The 18,098-nt window shown below is 38.7% G+C and overlaps 1 protein-coding gene across 1 annotated transcript; it reads right to left on the reverse strand.

The window, feature by feature from the left end:
- Positions 1-13,222: 13,222 nt before the first annotated feature.
- Positions 13,223-17,099, reverse strand: SOSTDC1 (sclerostin domain containing 1). The gene is made up of 2 exons (XM_009086016.3): positions 16,752-17,099; positions 13,223-14,540 (listed from the first exon to the last, which is right to left on the reverse strand). The coding sequence occupies exons 1-2, from the start codon at positions 16,954-16,956 to the stop codon at positions 14,125-14,127; spliced, it is 621 nt and encodes a 206-aa protein (XP_009084264.1). The 5' UTR covers positions 16,957-17,099; the 3' UTR covers positions 13,223-14,124.
- Positions 17,100-18,098: the final 999 nt, after the last annotated feature.

Raw genomic sequence — 18,098 nt, forward strand, 5'->3', positions numbered from 1 at the left:
CAGCCGCCATGGGTCCTTTAAATGCCCGGCCCGCGGGTGGCTCGGGGCGGGGCCGGGCTGAGGGGCGGGGGAGGCGCGTCCCGCCCGGTCCGGCCGGGAGCGGGGGAGCTGCGGGACGTGGCCGGGCAGTCTGTGTCAGTGAGGGTATAAACACAGCGGCAGTGGCGCCGAGGGAAAAGCAGACGGACCCCTGAGCCCTGCGTCCTCGCGAGAGCCCAAGAGGCTGGTTGGGAACATTGCTGAAATGTGATGATTGTTTCCCTACATCCTAGGAGGGAGGGATTAGAATAGGATCATATTGGAATTGTTAAGGCTGGAAGACCTCTCATCGAGACAAGTCGTTAACCCAGCCTGGCCGTATTCACTGTTTAACTACACTTCCCAAGTGTTAAATCCACACATCTTTGGAACGCTTCCAGGGATTGGGACTCTGCTGCTTCCCTGGGCATCCCGATTTAATGTCAGCCATTTCAGTGAAGAATTTTTTCTTAATATCCAACATAAACCTCCCCTGTTGCAACTTGAGACAGTTTCCTTTTCTGTCCCTTGCTACCCTGGAGAAGAGGCCGATTCCCACCTGAGCCCAGCCTCCTTTCAGGCAGTGTAGAGAGTGATGCGGTCTCCCCGAGCCTTCTCTTCTCCAGGCTAAGCAGCTTTCCCCAGCTCTTTCAGCCACTCATCACAGGACTTCTGCTCCAGACCCTTCCCCAGCCTCTTTGTCCTTCTCTGGACTCACTTCACACCTCAATGTCTTTTTTTATGTGAAGGGTCCAAAACTGGACACAGCACTCTAAGTGTGGCCTCACCGGTGCCAAGAATAGCAAGACTACCACACGTTATTTCTGATACAAGCCAACATGGCTTGGCTGCCTGGCTCATGTTCAACCACTATCAACCAGCACCCACAGGTAAAACTCAGTGGTAGTCAATTCACTGCAAGGATCTGAGATGTTCCAGCTCGTCTCATGGTGTTACTGTAAGCAGTGATGGCTGAGACATGTTTGGAAAATTCCCAGGGCTGATACGCATTAAATGGCAGAGGAGGCACAGCCTGGTGATCGCCTTAGTGAGGTGCCAGGGCACGCCAGGAAGCTAAGCCAGTGGGTGTGGGTCAAGGTCAGGGAGGCATCAGACCAGGTGCAGACATAGGAGGCCAACAGTAAAAACTGCTTAAAGGTACTCCCAAAGCAAAGCAAGGGAAGGAGGGTTGAGAAGAGGGTTGCTTCTAGCTTTTTCACTACAGCTCTTACTAGTGGAAGGACTATGTTTGTATTTGACAAGTTGGACTCCTTAACTCAGTCATCCAGGCTTGAAGGTGGGGGTACTCAGGGCACTGGCCCTTGCCTCTTTGACGTTATTTTTAGGAAAAAATATATATTTAGGAAAAAATCTTATATGCAGGCTATTCTAAAATGATCAAAGTTTTAGAGTCTGCAAAATGTCTTTATATCTTTGAGAAGATAGCTTATTTACAGCTTTTTAGGGTTCTCTTAGTTGTGTTCAGAGGAACCTAAGAAAAACACATACAGAGACCTTTCTGAGGAGGAAGCATGAAAGTTTATGTGCCAGCTGGGCTGCTTTGCCAGTGCCAGCTGTGGACTGGAGTAAAATGATCATATGGGCCTGCAGAGGCATCATAAGTAGGAGTCATACAATAGGAGTGAAGTGATCCCTCCTAGCAAAGGCAAGACTCCACAGGTGTTCTTGATACCTGCAGTAGCAGCAAAGTCATGCACAGCACATGCACTTTACATGCTGAGGTGTCAAGCTTTTAGAATGGAGACTTTTCACCAGAGAAAGAATTAGCTAGAAATTGAACTGCCTTCCTCCCAACGAGTGCTGGTCTCATTCTCTTCAGGACAGTTCAGCATGTGGGATTTTTTTTTAAAAAATCCATTGGCTCAGCAACCATATTAAACTGTTTATGTTCTTTTTTAGCAGGTCTTTTATTTTCTTTTCTTGGAAAGCATTTCATTACCTAATTCCTGACTGATGACATATCAGTCTGTTGTCTCTTGATGACATATTTTTGTCTGTTGTCTCTTTCAAGACTTCCAAGTTTGTACTGTGAGTCAGCATAATTTCATTTTTATTAGATGCCCAAAATTAATTTTTCTTCTTAAGCTAGGCACCTCTAATATCCATGATCATCTTAGATTCTGATTTTTTCTTGCAGCAGTTCTATATAAATGTGCTCATGGAAGCTTATTCTGCAGCATTCCCATTTTTCCCTTTTTTTTGGTGTAACATATTCTGAATTCCTGCCTCAGATCTTCATGCATTCATTCGTAAAAAACACACCTCTGGTTTGCCTTCCTATAAGGAACAAAATAAGTTCTTTCTAGTTCCATGGCTTCTCACACTGTACATGAGTTCTGAGGAGTAGGTAAGTAAGACATTCCCAATACCAAAACAGCCTTCAGAACTACTTTCCCCTTCCATCTTGACATTGTGGTTTTGTATGTCATCACCTACACACACAATCTGTTGTGCCCAGTACCACCTTCTTTCTTGTCCAGCCAGTGTTTCTCCACTTCATCTCATTCATTAGTATTAATTTCTGTGAAGGAACATGTACCAGTTTGGTTGTGTTATTGCTCTGAAGTCCATTTCCCATACTATGCTAGGGATATTACACTTGATCAATCCAGAGTAAATTATATTTGATGGATGGACTTTGGTGGATGCAAACTTCAGTGTCATCAAATCTGTTGTATATCATGGTGAGATTTTACAATCCAGCCAAAAAGCACTTTGAAGCTGCTTTTGGCTGCACTTGAACATGAAATGTTTCTGAAGTTCTCATGCTTTGCACAGTCCCTATGGAGTCAACAGATTCTTTACTTGTGTTTATAGCCCCTGGTAATTTTTCCAGAAGCCCATCAGATTCTTGGCATCTTGGTAATACTGAACTTGCTACTGCTATTTCTCCTTTTGTTTTTTCCTGTTTTCTTAGACAATTATATGGAAGGAAGAGCATATTTAACATTCTTATAGATTTATATTCTGTTTTACCATGAATTAAAAAAAACCCCAGGATTTGGGGGTTTACATTTTTAATATTCATTTGTTATTAACATGCAGTAAAGCACTTTGTGAATGCAGCAACACTTTGTGAATACATAATTTATCTTCAGTTCCATTCCATTATATATTTTGTATTTAATCAATATAATATTTTAGTTGCTGTGCCTATATGTGCATGCTCATGCATAAACATTGGAAGTGGGTAAAATGTAAATTCACACATATTGGAAGAACAATTTTGCACAGTTTTTTTCTGGATAAAAACGGACAGAGGCAGCATTTACCTCAAGCAAGTAAAGAGCAGGCTAATCTATCATTTCTCTGCAGGGGTATAACATCTGAAACCACAGCTGTAGTTTGCAATTATGCAGTAAATATGCCAATCATATGTTTGAAAAGAAAAGTGGGTTTTTTTTTCCTTTTTTTTAGTGGAGAAAGAAGATATGTACAAATTGGAATCAAATTACAGTAGTGAAATACACCTGTCAATTTGATTGCTGGGGGAAAAAAATCATCTGTTTCTAGGACTAAAACTCATAATAGCATTTTTAGAGAACATTACGTTATAGGAGTGATAGATATCATTCTGAAAGGCTTTTGTGGAAAAAAATGGTGAAAGAATAAAATTTCTTAATTTAAAATTGCAGTTGAGTCTTCTGTAGATGGGGTATAGCTGAGAAATTGTCCTTTTTCAAAACTCTTGAAGCGTTTTATTTTTAATGCAGGCAAAATAAGATGAATTTGCCTTTTCCTGACAAGCAGCAAGGTTCACTAGTGTTCTGAAAGGAAATGCATGCAATTGAAAAATATTTTACAAGTTAAAGTCAATTGCAAAAGCAAAATTACAAAAACCCCACAATAGGCTGTGAAGGTGTAAGATCTCTAGAAGACAGCATAATGATAAAAATATTACAAATCTGAGAGCCCTTCTTGAAGCTAGCATGGTATCTGTACCATGCTGAGCAGTTGTGCAGGCTTTTAACCAGAACCTTGTGTTTGCAGGATTGTATTTCACTAATTTTTTCCAGATATATAAATTTTTACTTCAGTGGTGGCAAGCCATGAAATGAACATCCAGAGCTGTAAGGAAGGAAGTGGAATGCCAGTTCTTTTTAGACAGTTTTTGCGTTCAAGTAGGATAGCAGTCTTTGCTCTCCTGAAGTCACCAATAAATGTCCCAAATTATAGAAGTCACTGTTTACAGAAACTGACACGGGTTCCTTGCCTATCTAAAGAGATTAGGAAGCCCCCCAAAGGATAGAATTTCAGTTTTTATCTTGCATGTCTGTTGCTATTTGTAGCACTTTGCACAAGATCTCCAAGTCTTAGGTTTCATGGAAAGCATGTTTTTTTTTTCCAGATATTTTATTTCAGTTCTGATTGATCACTAGAAAAAATAAATGTGTACCAATTTTATTTTATACTCTTCACAATTTTCTAGTTGTTGCCTGAGTCTGAGGGCTGATCAGCCCTCCACATGGTCCTTTTAGACTGACTTGCATCTTCACTATTTCAATCTTTGTTGCACAGCAGCTGCCTTGAAGTATTTGCTCTGTGGTGACAGTGGTTTCCAAATTAATATAGTGTCATAGGGAACATAGAGCTTGAGGCAGTATAATAGATGGGGCAATGTTGAAAATGACAAAAATACTTTCTTTCCAAAGCATATTTAGTACCTTTAGGGAAACCTTATCTTATTTCACATTAGCGTATATTTATAGTTATATTTTTGCAAATATGACTGATAAGGGTTATTTCTTGGTCTGAGATTCTTTGATGAAAGGTGCTATAGATGTGTGGAATACTTAGATAAAGTGTTGTGCTATTGATTTGCTCCTATTGGTATGTGGAACTGAGATAAAACCAGTATGTACAGCATGGGAGTAACACACATGCATAACTTAAATTATGTGAATGCTGACTATCAAATATCAAAGGCTGCTTACATGCCTTATATACAGTGTATGTAGAGCCACCTATAGATCAGATCCCTAAGGGTAATTCTGAGTGCTATTTCCTTCATAGACAATTCTGCAAAATATATTTTTTTAATAGTTGAAGTGCAAATAGAGAATATTAATGCTAGAAATGTAAAGGAAATGTGGTCCCCGAACACAAAGGAGTGTTTTCATGCTTGCATGTCATTGTAGGTATGTTGAAAAACATGCATTGCACTTCACCTGTTGTGTCCTGTGTGCTTTACATGTGTGAACCCATTTGACATTGTTTTACATGGTTTTGATAATTAAATTTTTTCTATGAATACTTGATACATAGAGGAGGCATTTTGCTTGTGTGCTGTGCAAGTGCTAGAAAAAATTTGACACACATTGATTTTGATGTTTGGCATACATTTTAAAGCTTCACCTTAAAATGTTATATTTCCCCTGAAGTGTTTATCCATTCTCTATCTGATAATCATCTAGGCCTGTGGGATGAGGAAGGTTATTTCAGGAGCTGATTAGTATTTTGTGTACACAAAGTAAAAGAATTTAAAGATAAGAGAATTACCCTATAGTATGTAATCCAGTAATTCATGAGAGTGAAATTCCTTGACTTCAGGAGAATTTTTGAAATTCAGAAATGTTAAACACTTGAAAAAAGACTGCTACTGCTTTGGGGAATGCTTTGGCAAGAAGCAATGAGATGGAGACCTCATATTTTTTTATTAGAAATGGCTGACTAGTCTTAGACACTTGGCTCTGGAAGGGTCTTTGTAGATTCTAGGTGTGTTTGTCACATGCTCAGTAATGCCAGGCTTGGGTAGGCCTATCTCAGCTTTAGCATCACCATGTAGTGTGCTCTGTATAGGAGCTGTGGTTTAGAGTCTTTGGCTGTCAGAGTGCCCTGGATGGTGACACTAATGAAGACATGCAAGTTGAGGGATGGAAATCACTGTGGCTGTTCTTCTCTGTCACTGTGACATAAGAGACACACCAGCCATTAGGATAGTGCCCTATCACGTCAGTAAAAAATGAAATATTTATTTCTGACAGATGTCCAGTCATGACTGAAGTAATAGTTACCTCTGAGAAAAGACTGTAGTTTCCTTTCCCCAAGATGATTCAAAGCAAACATAGTCTATGGTTAAGTGGTGTTGAGCCACAGATGTCAAGATGCCAGTGATATAGAATGATGTAATGAAACATTAGAAAATATATGAGTTGAAGTTAGATTTGGAACAAAGTTGGGATTTTCATGGCTCTGAATCTTTGTTTTAATTTTGATGTGTGTATATTATCATGCTGTGTTTTATTCTTTACCATCTTCTGTGTTATTTCCATGGAACATTTGTGAAGGAATATTAAACAGTTCACCAAATTTCAAGTGATTGAGACAAATAACACAAATTAAAATTTGCAGATTTGGTATGTATAGGTATACAAGTTTTACTGTTAATTTCTGTGCTCAAAGCATTGTTTCTGCATTCCTTGTCATGTTAATAATGGGCCTTACTTTAAGAATACCAGTAATGTTATTCATTGGCCCTACGTCTAAGAAATATAGGTGAAGTCAGTTTGCCAGGGTTCATATAGGATTCTGTCCATGTCAGTTTTTACTCAGTAAATGAAGACTGGTTCTAACTGTTCCATTGGGAACTGAACTTGCAGCAGACGAGGCAAGGTGCAATCCAACATGAAAACTGGACTTAGTCTTTATTGTGTCTTTATATGGTATACATTAGAGAAAACAATCATGAGCAAGTAGTTCTTTTTCTACTCTTCTTTTGATTTTTTAGTGCTACTTTCTAACCCTTTTGGTAAAGGAATGTGCCTTAAAATGCAGTCTCCCTTGTGGTAAGGTTTGTGAATCTTTTTTCTCTTTCTAAACTGTTCCTTTATAGTGAGCAGAACATGCAGGATGGTAGTCCCTAAAAACAGTAGTCTTGTCCTAATCCTTTGCCTTACCTTTTGCTGACTTTTGCAGGTCTAGCATGAAAATGTCAGATTGGAAAGGGTCAATCCTTTGATCCCGTTCAATTTTTAGAAAGATCAAAGTTACAGATTTTTCCCAACTGCAGCAATGTGGCTACCTGTCATCCAACAATTTATACAGAGACTCAGCTTGTTTAGCATACACTGCTTAGCAACCATCAAAGGTTAACCATTTTCCAACATACCAGTCTAGCTGGATGCAAACCAACTACTTGATGAAAAATGCTCTTTATCATGCTACTGTTTTTCTGAGTATTGCAGTCCAACTCATTTTATTTCAAAAATTCTTCCTGGAACTTACCTGAGCCAATACTATTGTGTTTTTTCATAATTTTTTTTCTTTGGTACTGAATGCTACAGAAAATGGATTAAGTAATGCATCCTTCTGTGTGTGTGTATGTGTGTGTGTGTGCGTGTGTGTGTGTGGTATGTGTATGAAAAGGAATTGTGGGATAGGTAACGTAAATATTGTAAAGAAACGAGCCTGGTCATTGAAACACCATGAGAAAGAGGATTTGATTTTGTTAGAGCTAGAAGTTTCAAAAGGAAGGGCAGAAATTAACAGATTTGCAAGGGACTGCAGTATTTGAATTAAGACTACCACAAAGTACTCTGTTCTTAAGAATCAGCCAGTGGCTTGAACAGTGTTTCAAATGTGGGCTTTTATGGAAGATGTATGCCAAGAAGTATTAAATTAAGCAAATAAAAATGGAAGTCCTTCATATTTACTTTATTCTTGGCAAAAGATGTTGCAAACATTTCCTTCAGGGAGAGATGTCAAGATTCATAAAAATTATAAAAAGATGAAAACAAAATATAGGGACAGTAGTTGCATAACACCTAGAAGAGGTTTTGTGTATAACTCACTAGCGTATTCTTGATGGTCTTGTTTACAAAATCAGTTTACTGTAATTTTATACATGTGTATGATATTTGATATATTTTATGTGCGTGGTAAGCAAGATTTTGAGCCAAATGCTTCAACAAGGAAGTCCAGGTGGGTCGCAGAATGTTAGCTTTCTTAGAAACCTGTGCATGAATCTTGTCAGCTTAGGCAGTATTCATTCTCTTCAGAAATAGGAGGCTGTGGTCACTTACCAGAAGACATGAACAGTGCAGTGGAATGTGCATTTCTGTGAAGATGGCAGATTTGAAAGTCTCCCTGGTTCAGTGTGGAACAGGACAGACACACTGTGCTGTGCATTCTTCCCTTTGCATGGGAAGTAAAAGCACAGAGACAGTCAGACACGGTTTTCTGCCATGTGTATTTAGACTTGACAGTCTGCTACATCCCAGGGGTAGCAATGTTCATGGGCTAGTGGGCTTGGCAATCTGCAGATGGAGCAAGTCTTTTGAAGTCTCATGAAAAGTTGTGAGGATAGAAGAAAATGAAGAACACACAGCATATGCTGTCTTTCACGTTCCATTTTGTTCCTAAATTTTGATCCACCTTCTCTTCTTTCTCCTCTTCTAGACATACCTAGGTTCAGGCATCTCAATATCTGAAAACAGATGCAGTGCAGTGATACAACCAGTTCCCAGGTGCTATAATCTGTTCTGGCTAGTGTCCTAAAAATTGCAATAAAGATGTACAAAAGCAAAAGTTTCAGCAGGCTTTTTCAATGAAGACAACAAAAATACACCAAAAACAAATGTTCCTTGCTAAAACCAAAATTTTTGCAGCTTTGCATTTTAGAAACACTCAGACCTCTGTTCTCTATCCCAACTTAATGGCCATAGGGAATCCAAAAAGGCTTTCTCCAACCCACCCCAAAGTAAATGAGTAAATAAATAAGCAAATAAATAAAATAATAATCTAACAAGCCACAGATGCTTAAACTTGCTTCAGCTGCAATTCAAACAAAGTCTTAGTGCTGCAGAATGTTTTTGCATAGTCACTCCATTTCTCAGTGGCTATTCTTGCGGTAGGGCTAGGCAAGTACTTTTCTCCTTAGGCCCTCTCTCAATTCTCTACTGTATTATATAAAAGAGCTTTAATGACTGTGCCTGGATAGCTCTTCATTATCCAACCAAACATCAGGCTTCACAGAATAGTTTATGCTTTTATTAAGTTGCTTTACAGCTTCTCCACTAAGTCACTTCTCACTGGGCCTAACAAAACAAATCAAATGTGGAACTCCTAAGCCAAGTCAGCATTGCTTTTCCTCTCAGTAGTCAAAATTAAAAAATAATGCATCCAGACATTCTAAAAATATATTTTAAATATTTATGTATCAAAAAGTGTGCTGTAGTAATGTAATTCAGAACAGCTAAGAGTTTAAACAATGAGACAATTATGTACTATTGTACTATACTAAAATAGAGCAGGGGACAAGAAATAAACAAAGTGTTCAAAACATTGTTCAAAGTATTTTTTACTTAAGGAGAGGTAGTAAAAATCACTTTTTGACAGAATTTACCATTACAGTTTAGTAAACAGAGCTATATTATCATTTCAGAGGATTTTGATTTAGGCCTTTTTTCTGATAGATGAATTATTTTATTTTATTTTATTTTATTTTATTTTATTTTATTTTATTTTATTTTATTTTATTTTATTTTATTTTATTTTATTTTATTTTATTTTATTTTATTTTATTTTATGTTACATTCAAGAAGTACCATATTCCACAAACATCCCTATTAAAGAAGTTGTCCAGATTTTCATTTCTATTGAGACATCCTCTATATTTCTCTGTGGCTGTAAAGAAGCATTAAGAAGGCCTGAACTTCAGGTAATGTAGCATCACCTCTTTTCACTTTTCATGTCAAACCAATGGGAGGTAAGAAAATACAAACTCCCAAAATGGAGTTGCAGTCCAGTGTTTCTAAAGATTTCTCTCAGCAATTCATAGAGACTACTTATTTTCGTGGCATATTTTTCAATTAAAAATTAAGAATATTTTCTTGCCATGGAAATACTGAGTGAGGTAGATGTTTGAATAGTAACTCAGTGGTAGGCAATATCTCTTGTAAATCACACTTTCCTAGTGTGTCAGTCCACCTAACTCACAGAAGGAGTGAGCTGAAAGGCTGGATGTCTTTCAGAAAGATGCATGGGCAGGCTTTTTGTTGTGGGGGGGGACGTTCAGGCAAAATTAGCAAATCCAGTGACAGAATGTCTGCTTAGCTCATAAATCTCTAGAGAATTTTCAGGTTTAGCCTGGAGTGATGTTTATATGTATGTCAATGAACTTAAAATCAAAGCCCCTTGCCTGGCCTCCGGGAAAGGAAATGCATCATGAGAATAGGATACCTTCCAACTCTAAGGACTCCTTATAATTTTCAACTGAGCACCTCCAGGTTAATACTGTAGCAACAAGACTCTCACAGTGGAATGTATTGAACAGTCCTTTCTTGATTAATGTTGTACTTCTTCAGGAAGGATATAAAGGTCAAGGTTGGAAGGACTAAAGTGATTTACTAGCAGAAATCTGTTAGGTATTTTGAAGGCTGTTATTCAAATGTCTGCTTTATTTCCAAACAAATGAATGAGCTTGGATTGGGCGATTTTGATTCCAAGGCTGGTGGAAAGGCGAGAGCAGCAGATTTGTTACCATTATTAAATAACTGAATAAATAAACTCATTAAGGGCCTTTCTAGTCTAGATTGCAAATGTCAGGGCCTTATGACTTCCACAGTTGATAAATGTTTTAATGACACATACTATCTACCACTGCCTCTAAGAAGTGTGCCTCTGAGTGCCTCCATGCTATCAAAACAATCAGCATCTGGCTAAGGTTGTTTCTAGTAATGTCTAAGGAAAATTGATTTCCACTCATTATAAAACAATTTACCCCTTAGCTGGGAGCAGATTTCATCAACTCAAAAGCAATGAAATAGTGATGGCCAATTAACAGATTATTTCTAATTTATTCACCTTTAGTTTTCTAAAGAAGCAAGTATGAGAAATTTTAAAATTATTAGGTTCTTTTTTAGATATTTGAAATGCTTTTTAAGAAAGCATTTGGAATTCTGATCTGCTTATATGATGGAACATCACTGAGAAAGTCAACTTCTATATAATTTTAGTGTAATAAATCTAGACTATTTATAGTCTAATGCATGAAAAAAATATTTAATCTGTCTCCACATTGTACTTTTTCAAAACATTTACATACTTCTAGTATCTATTTGACTTAATACTTTAGATGAAAATTTTAACATGCTTGTCTTTCCTTCTTAACTAGGAAGCAAACTTGATCATGTATCATGTCTAAAATTATTTCAATTTAAGCACTGCTCTTAAGCAAAGACTCTCTGAGTCTTTGAGAAACTTTGGCCACTGACCTCCACAAAAGCAATGGCCCATATCCTGCCCACTGAAACTTTACATATTAGAGATTCTCCACAAGAAACTAGTTAGATGTACTTGTGTAATGCCTTTTGTCTGGATCCGTGGGTAGACCCCTGTGAGTTCACATTTAACAGGATGAAACAGAAGGGAGGCTGTATAGGCCACATTGAAGCATTCAGAGCTATAAGCTGCATCACAGAGTAGCATTATTCCTTCAGAAAAATCTACATTAACATATTTCTAGAGCTGCTTTCCTGCAGATCTCTCCCACAAAAGGCCAGTTGTGGCCAAAGAAGAGACCTTAGCTAACTCAAGTGGCATGTCAGAATTAAATTGCTTCTGATGGACACAGCTCCTGCTGGCTTCCCTCACATTCTCTCAAATATGCCAGACTTAGAAATGGGCCCCATGGTCTTTCTATAGCCTGTCTAGCAAAATTTCACAAAGTCATTTTAGCAGAAATGTGTCAGATGATTCCCCTTTGGGTAGTTCTGCATAAAAGGACAATCTAGAAGTTATTATCCCTATTTCTTAATGTAAACTAATATTAAACATGTATTTTGCTCCTACAGTCCAGCTTCACTGGCTGAAGAAAAGTTATGAGAAAGATGTGCAGTTTTTTCATCCTTCTTATTTCTGGAAGTTAAACACAGAACAGGTAGAGTAGCTTTACTGATTTTTAGTGACTGTTGGCATTGTAATTGGTTATATTTTGGTCCATTATCTCAATATTTTGTGTTTTATTATCTTGAATAAGTAGCTGGATAGCAATTTAAAAATAGATGTTTGGCATTTGGAAAAAAATTTCTGTCATGAAATGATTGAACGAGACTATAATGTCTGTTAAAATAATAAAAAAAACCTCTAAGTCTGCTGAACTGATATGCCTAGCAGCAATGTCATTTCAGTTCTCTCCCTGCTAACTCCTTTATTCATCATCTCTCCTTTTATGCTTAAAAGAAGCACCTTTAAGATCAGAGAATTTAAGTATAAATGGTCTCTGGTCTCATCATTTTGATATTTTCACAGTCAAAATTGAATTTGAAACAACTAGGTCATTAATGCCATGGGGGTTTTTAACTGTACTACCATGTGGATCACTTAAAATTGAATAAAAAAGTGTATCTCTCTTTTACATATGGCAAATTTTAAAGTGAATTCTTGAAAGTAACTTTGAGGAAAAATCATTATATTTTGTCAATAAAAATTAGGATTCAGTTAGTCAAGTCAGGCAGCAGCAGTGATTTTCAAACAGTTCTATACTAATGACCAAGATCTCTGCCAAGAACTTAATGATGAATCTTTTGGAATTAAAATGCAAAACAGGATGAGATGAAAAGAAGGTCAAAGAGAACTTGGGTGAGACCTTATCAAGTAAGATTTTTCATTACTCTTCTCTTGTGTAATTTTTACTTTGGGTGCAAATGGATTGTAAAAGTTAATGATTTAAGAACAGCAGAATCCCATGATGAAATCTTGCCCACAGTATTTAAATACATCTTGAAAGATTAAGAACAGGTGATTCATGCACTGTGTGTTGAAAAGTAGATTAATTACTAATTTTCTGATACATTCCATAAGAATTTGTGAATAAAAGTGCAGCACTCTATTGGTTCTACAGAAAAAAATGAAACCATATGTAATTTATACCATTTTACTGGCTTGATCATTACTAATGAAAAGAAAAAAATGGTGGTGGGTCACTAGCTTTTAAAATTTCTCAAATACACACTTCTTCTGAAATCTAGAGCTTGAGAATTGTTAAATAAGAACCTGACTTGGACCATTAATAAGCACCATCTGTTAAATAGTCATATAAGATTTTTACATTGAGAAAGATTGTTTCAATGTTCAATTTTATGGATAGACTTTTTAAACCAAAAAATATTCTCCCTCTTTTTTTAAGTTTAAGTGTTGTGGCTGGTTGAAATGTGTGCGTTTTCATACAGAGAGCCAGACAATATCATTTTTAGCAGTGTTTATTTTTGTAAAAAAACAGAAACCAATTTATTTGAAAGGAAGTCATAGCTGTCTTTTGATTGCACACTTTTTAAACAAAAATAATACAAGATGAAAAATCAAAAATACAGTTTTTATGTTGGTATGTCAAAATGACACCTAAGTCTATGAATGTTCAAAATTAAAATATATATATACCTAAATGCTAAAATGTCTATTTTACATTATCTACAAAATGTATGTTCTAATCCAGCCCCAAATCATAGGAAAATACTTTGATACATATGAAAAGCTATAAACATAAGGAAATTTTAAAGGGAAATACACATAAAAGCTCATTAAATAATTACAACAACAAATAAATAGTTTGTTCAGCTTTACTTTTTGATTGCTGCCATGCATATTTTAATTTTTGGTATACTGAGATAAGAGAAAGGTGAGCATGCAAAGCACTTTTTTTTAGAATTAATCTGAAAGCAGATACAAGGTGTTGTATTTTAAGCTGTTGTCAGAAGATCATAAAACATGATATAAAAGGCAATAGATGTGATAAATGTTCTCAGGAAAACACACAACAAAGCATCATTTTACAAAATTGACTTCAGTGAATACTCTTGGCAAATTTTCTTTGCTTCCATGGCTGGAGAAATTGTAAAAGTTTATGGTGTGGTTTTGGAAGGCTTGTATTATTCCCCATTTTGAGCATTTGGAAAATCACCCAAAGAGTCCATATGCTGAGAATGCCCCTTTTGATTTTGGTCAAAGCAATAAGCATGTAGCATCAACTGAGAACACAGCAATGGCAGACTTGTCTTTAAGCAGTCAGAATGGTAAAGCAAATGGTTACAGGTGAGTTCAATTTTGGCACAAGGAGAGGGAGATGAGAGAGCAGAAGATGTTTGACTTCTAACTTGTACTATGCTTGCTGGATTTACTGGCTCTTTTCCTTTCTTTGTGGTGCTGGATGGGTTTTGCTTGAGAGGTTCCCTCGAAGTTGTGGCTGGACTCGTTGTGCTGCCTGGTGTATCGCTTGCACTTGCAGGCTGTGACCACAGTTATTTTGTAGGTTCTTATACTTCCATCCTGGCACTGAAGCTGGATCCTCTGAGTGCGAGTTTTGTCATTGACACATCTCCACTCCTGCGAGCTCCGCCTGCTCCAGTACTTGGTTCCGTAACCTCCTCCAATCCAGTTGGGCAGCAGTGGCAAAGGGAGGCATTCTCCAGCACACACCAGTTCTTTCAGGGGGTTAATGCTGGTGCACTGGCCATCTGAGATGTACTTGGTGGATCTCAGCTCTCGACAACCAACTTGAACGCGATCTGCAGAATGCACAGAACAAGAAACGCTGAGATTCAGAATGCAGAGATTTCTTTAATCAGTCATTTTCACATTAACCAGGTATGTTTTGCAGAAGTTAAAGCAGGCTGTAATCTTTACAGGACATCTCTTTACTGTTGTGTCCCCCAACACAAGGGCCTCAAGTGCTGATGGTATCTCTGGATAATCCCACAGCATAAAGACATCCTAATGACATGCACTCCAGCAGTTGTGGTGGAAGAGGCAATTTTATTCTCTAAACTTCTTCTCAGGGACATACCTTTTAGAAGGGAAAAAATGCCCCAAGGGAAGAAATGTTTCCTGCTCGTTCTCAGTCTAGGGAATCTGCTCTGTGATGTTTACAACAATTATGTTGGATCATTAGCAAGGGGGAAACACTGCTTTGGAAACAGTTGAAATGCTTTTAAATTAATTTCAAACAGTGTGTTTCTTCTCATTCCATTGTTACAGTGGACTGAACTCTCCCATGAACTCTGCGGCTCCGAGCAGACACTGAAGAAGTGGTAACAGCTGAAGTTACCACAGAATGGGGTTCTGCCTATGAAGTCTGAATGATTAGCAGTAACAATTTCAGAGGGGTCCTTTCACCCTGAAGAGAACACCATCTTTGTAACTGTAGTAGTCTGTATATTATATGTAACATAGAGGATTCTGCAAATTCTCTCAGGCAGCTGACAGAGCCAACATGCAGAGCTTCTCACACAGGCATGTTTGTACCCGTCTCTATGTGCGGCTCTGCACCCTGCAATAAACACAACTGTTTATTTCAGTAATTATACTTTGAAATAAACGCCCACAGTGTGCTTAATTTTAATAGGCAATCTTTACTGTCTGTGCTCTCCCTCTTTCCAAAGGACAATTACGGCACAGATTCTACACACAATGCAATTAACTAACGCTTTTAAAATAGAAGTAATTACTAGAAACATTTCAGAATGAATCATAAAAGGCTTTGAAGGTACATCTACATATCACAGCTACAGGCTGCTTCTGTTTCTACTTGGATTTTTGGAAGCAAGTTCTGAACTGAGGCACTGTGTTAAGATTGCTTCACCCTGTCCTCTGTGTCTCAGGGTGGGCAGGAAGAGGGGACTGTAAATCTGCAGGCTGATCCCAGAGAATATTGACAGGGCTGCTCTACTGCCTGCTTTGCAGAAAAGATTCAAGCTTGCTTTCCTGCAGCTGCACTCAGGAATGTACCTGGAAGAATCTGGTCACAGATCTGAGTTTGTCTTTCCTTCTGTTTTTCTGTCATCCCCAGCTCAGCTTTTCACCAGTGACAGCTCAGTGACAATGAATACCTACTGGGCTGTCCCAGTAATCTCATAATGATGAGATGTTTCCTGTGCATTAAAACCCTTTAGCATTCATAAAAGCTGACACACCTGGCTTAGCTGAAAGGTATCGGTGTCACTTGTTGCCTTCACTTTCCAGGGATGACTCTATTTTTATCAAGTTGCTGCGGGCGGGTTGGTGTGTGTGTGTGTATGTTTCTCTATCTGGATTTCTTTCATTTTAAGGAGGTGTGCAGGGCAGGGAACAGATAAAGTCAGCAGGTTTCCACTTATATACATAAAACTCAGAAGGAAAAGACTGGATATAAAAAAGGCAAGTTAGAGCAGAGATCATAGGTAAATTACGAGCTGATTTGTTTACTTTTGCTGGAGGTGTTAAGCGGGTAAGTGCTACGGCAGGAAGTAAAACTAAACAGCGGGAACAAAATTCAGAGTTTTTTATTGCACTTGAAAAGTAGCCCAGACACCTCCCCTGCCCGCAGTGGGAGGTGAGTCAAAAAAGCGAGCGCTCTGGAAATGCCTCCCTCTCTTTTTTCTTTATCTCGCTTCCCCGCCGGATAGATGCCATAGAACCCGGCATTCCTGGATGAACCTCCCTCAGGAAGTAACCTGCCCGAGAGAGCCGGTCCTACAGGACTTCCCAGCACGGGGGTGGGAGGGCGGCTGGCTCGGAGGCCGCCTGGCGAGGCAGATCCCTGCCCGGAACCAGCAGCATCTCCCGTGGCCCGGCTTCCCTCAGGCGCCCGTTCCCTGGAGCGCCGCGCTCGGGCTGGGGGTGCCGGGGCTCTGCCACGGGATGCGCGGCTCCGGCCGGGGCTCTGCTCCCGCTCCCGGGGCCGGGCCGGGCGGGGCTGCCGCCCACGGCTGCGGTGGAAGTGCCGCCGGTGGGATACTCACTGTTACGGTCGGATCCAGTGCTGGTGTAGTGCCTGCCTCCGTTTCTAGCTTGATTCAACGTGCTGTTGCTACTCGGGCTCGCCGCAGCGGGTTTAACAACGTGAGAATAAAGTATCTCTGTGGCATCGTTCTTGAAAGCCAAGTAGCTTCTCGTGAAGATGCAAGCCAGGAGAAAGCCGTAGAAGTGAATGGCAGGGAGAAGCATGGCTGGTTCAGGCTGTCTAACAAAGCTGGATGAAATCTTTTCCTTCTGCTTCTTCTGTGTAACTGAAATTGCTCTTGCAGGTTTCCTTTATATATTCAGAGAGGTTTGGCATTCATTCAGGTGTAAAGTTGTGGATAGCTTCAGAATGAAAACCCACAAAAGGGGTGGGGTCCCTACATGAGCTGCGAAGACCTTTCACCAATAGGAGAGAGGACTGCAGTAAAGGAGGAGTTAGATGCACTAATTGCAGGATTCCTATTTGGGGCTTCTGAGGGTATCAGAAAACTCTTAGGAACCAGCACACAGCAGCATTCAGGCTGAGACCTAGAGACTGCCGGCTCTGCCCTGCCATTCCCTATGGTCCTGCATGCCGGGCACTGTGGTGTGACGTGACTAACACGGTGTCAGAATGAGTTTTTCCTGCCCAACTTATGTTATGTACCCTCTTCTCAAACTGAGATGAGCTCTATACAGATGCAAAATTTATAGAACTTACAGAAGACTGCTAGTTACACAAATACTGTCTGCAATATACCAAAATTATTTTTTAAAAAATATTGTGAATAATTTAAACCTGCCTCTAGATGCTTTAAATTATGCAGCTTTGATCAACAGGGAGTTCTGTAAGGGAAATTACTTGGTTTAGGGGAATATTCTCTCCCTGGTGTGCAGAGTTATAAGTCTGTATTTCTGCATCACCACACATAAAAAGTGTCTCCTCTAGGCTCCCTCTTATAAATGTATTCATATTCATAGCCTCTCACTATGTTCATTCACCAAACTAGTCTTTTTTAGTTTTTTACATTGCCTAGAGCTTTCTTATATTTTAATGTATTATTTCATGTAATAAAGGAAACAAAGAGAAAACATGGAATTTTTTTTCAAAATTTTGGAAGACTAATCCATACTTTGGCATACTTTTTTGTTGTGGCATGCACTTACTTGATTTTACATAAAATTGCATGGCCCAGATACAAGCTCCAGTGTAAACTGAAATATTGCCAGTAGGCCAATCTTGTCTGCATCCTGGTGAATGCTCTATAGATTTTCAAAATAAATAAAACAACAGTGATCAACACTGAAAACTCTAGTGTTCTAACTAGAAAGGAAACCCTTTTCTTGGGAAAAAGCAGAGCCTTGCA

Source organism: Serinus canaria, chromosome 2 (assembly GCF_022539315.1).
Source record: "Serinus canaria isolate serCan28SL12 chromosome 2, serCan2020, whole genome shotgun sequence".
Classification (NCBI taxonomy): Eukaryota; Metazoa; Chordata; class Aves; order Passeriformes; family Fringillidae; genus Serinus; species Serinus canaria.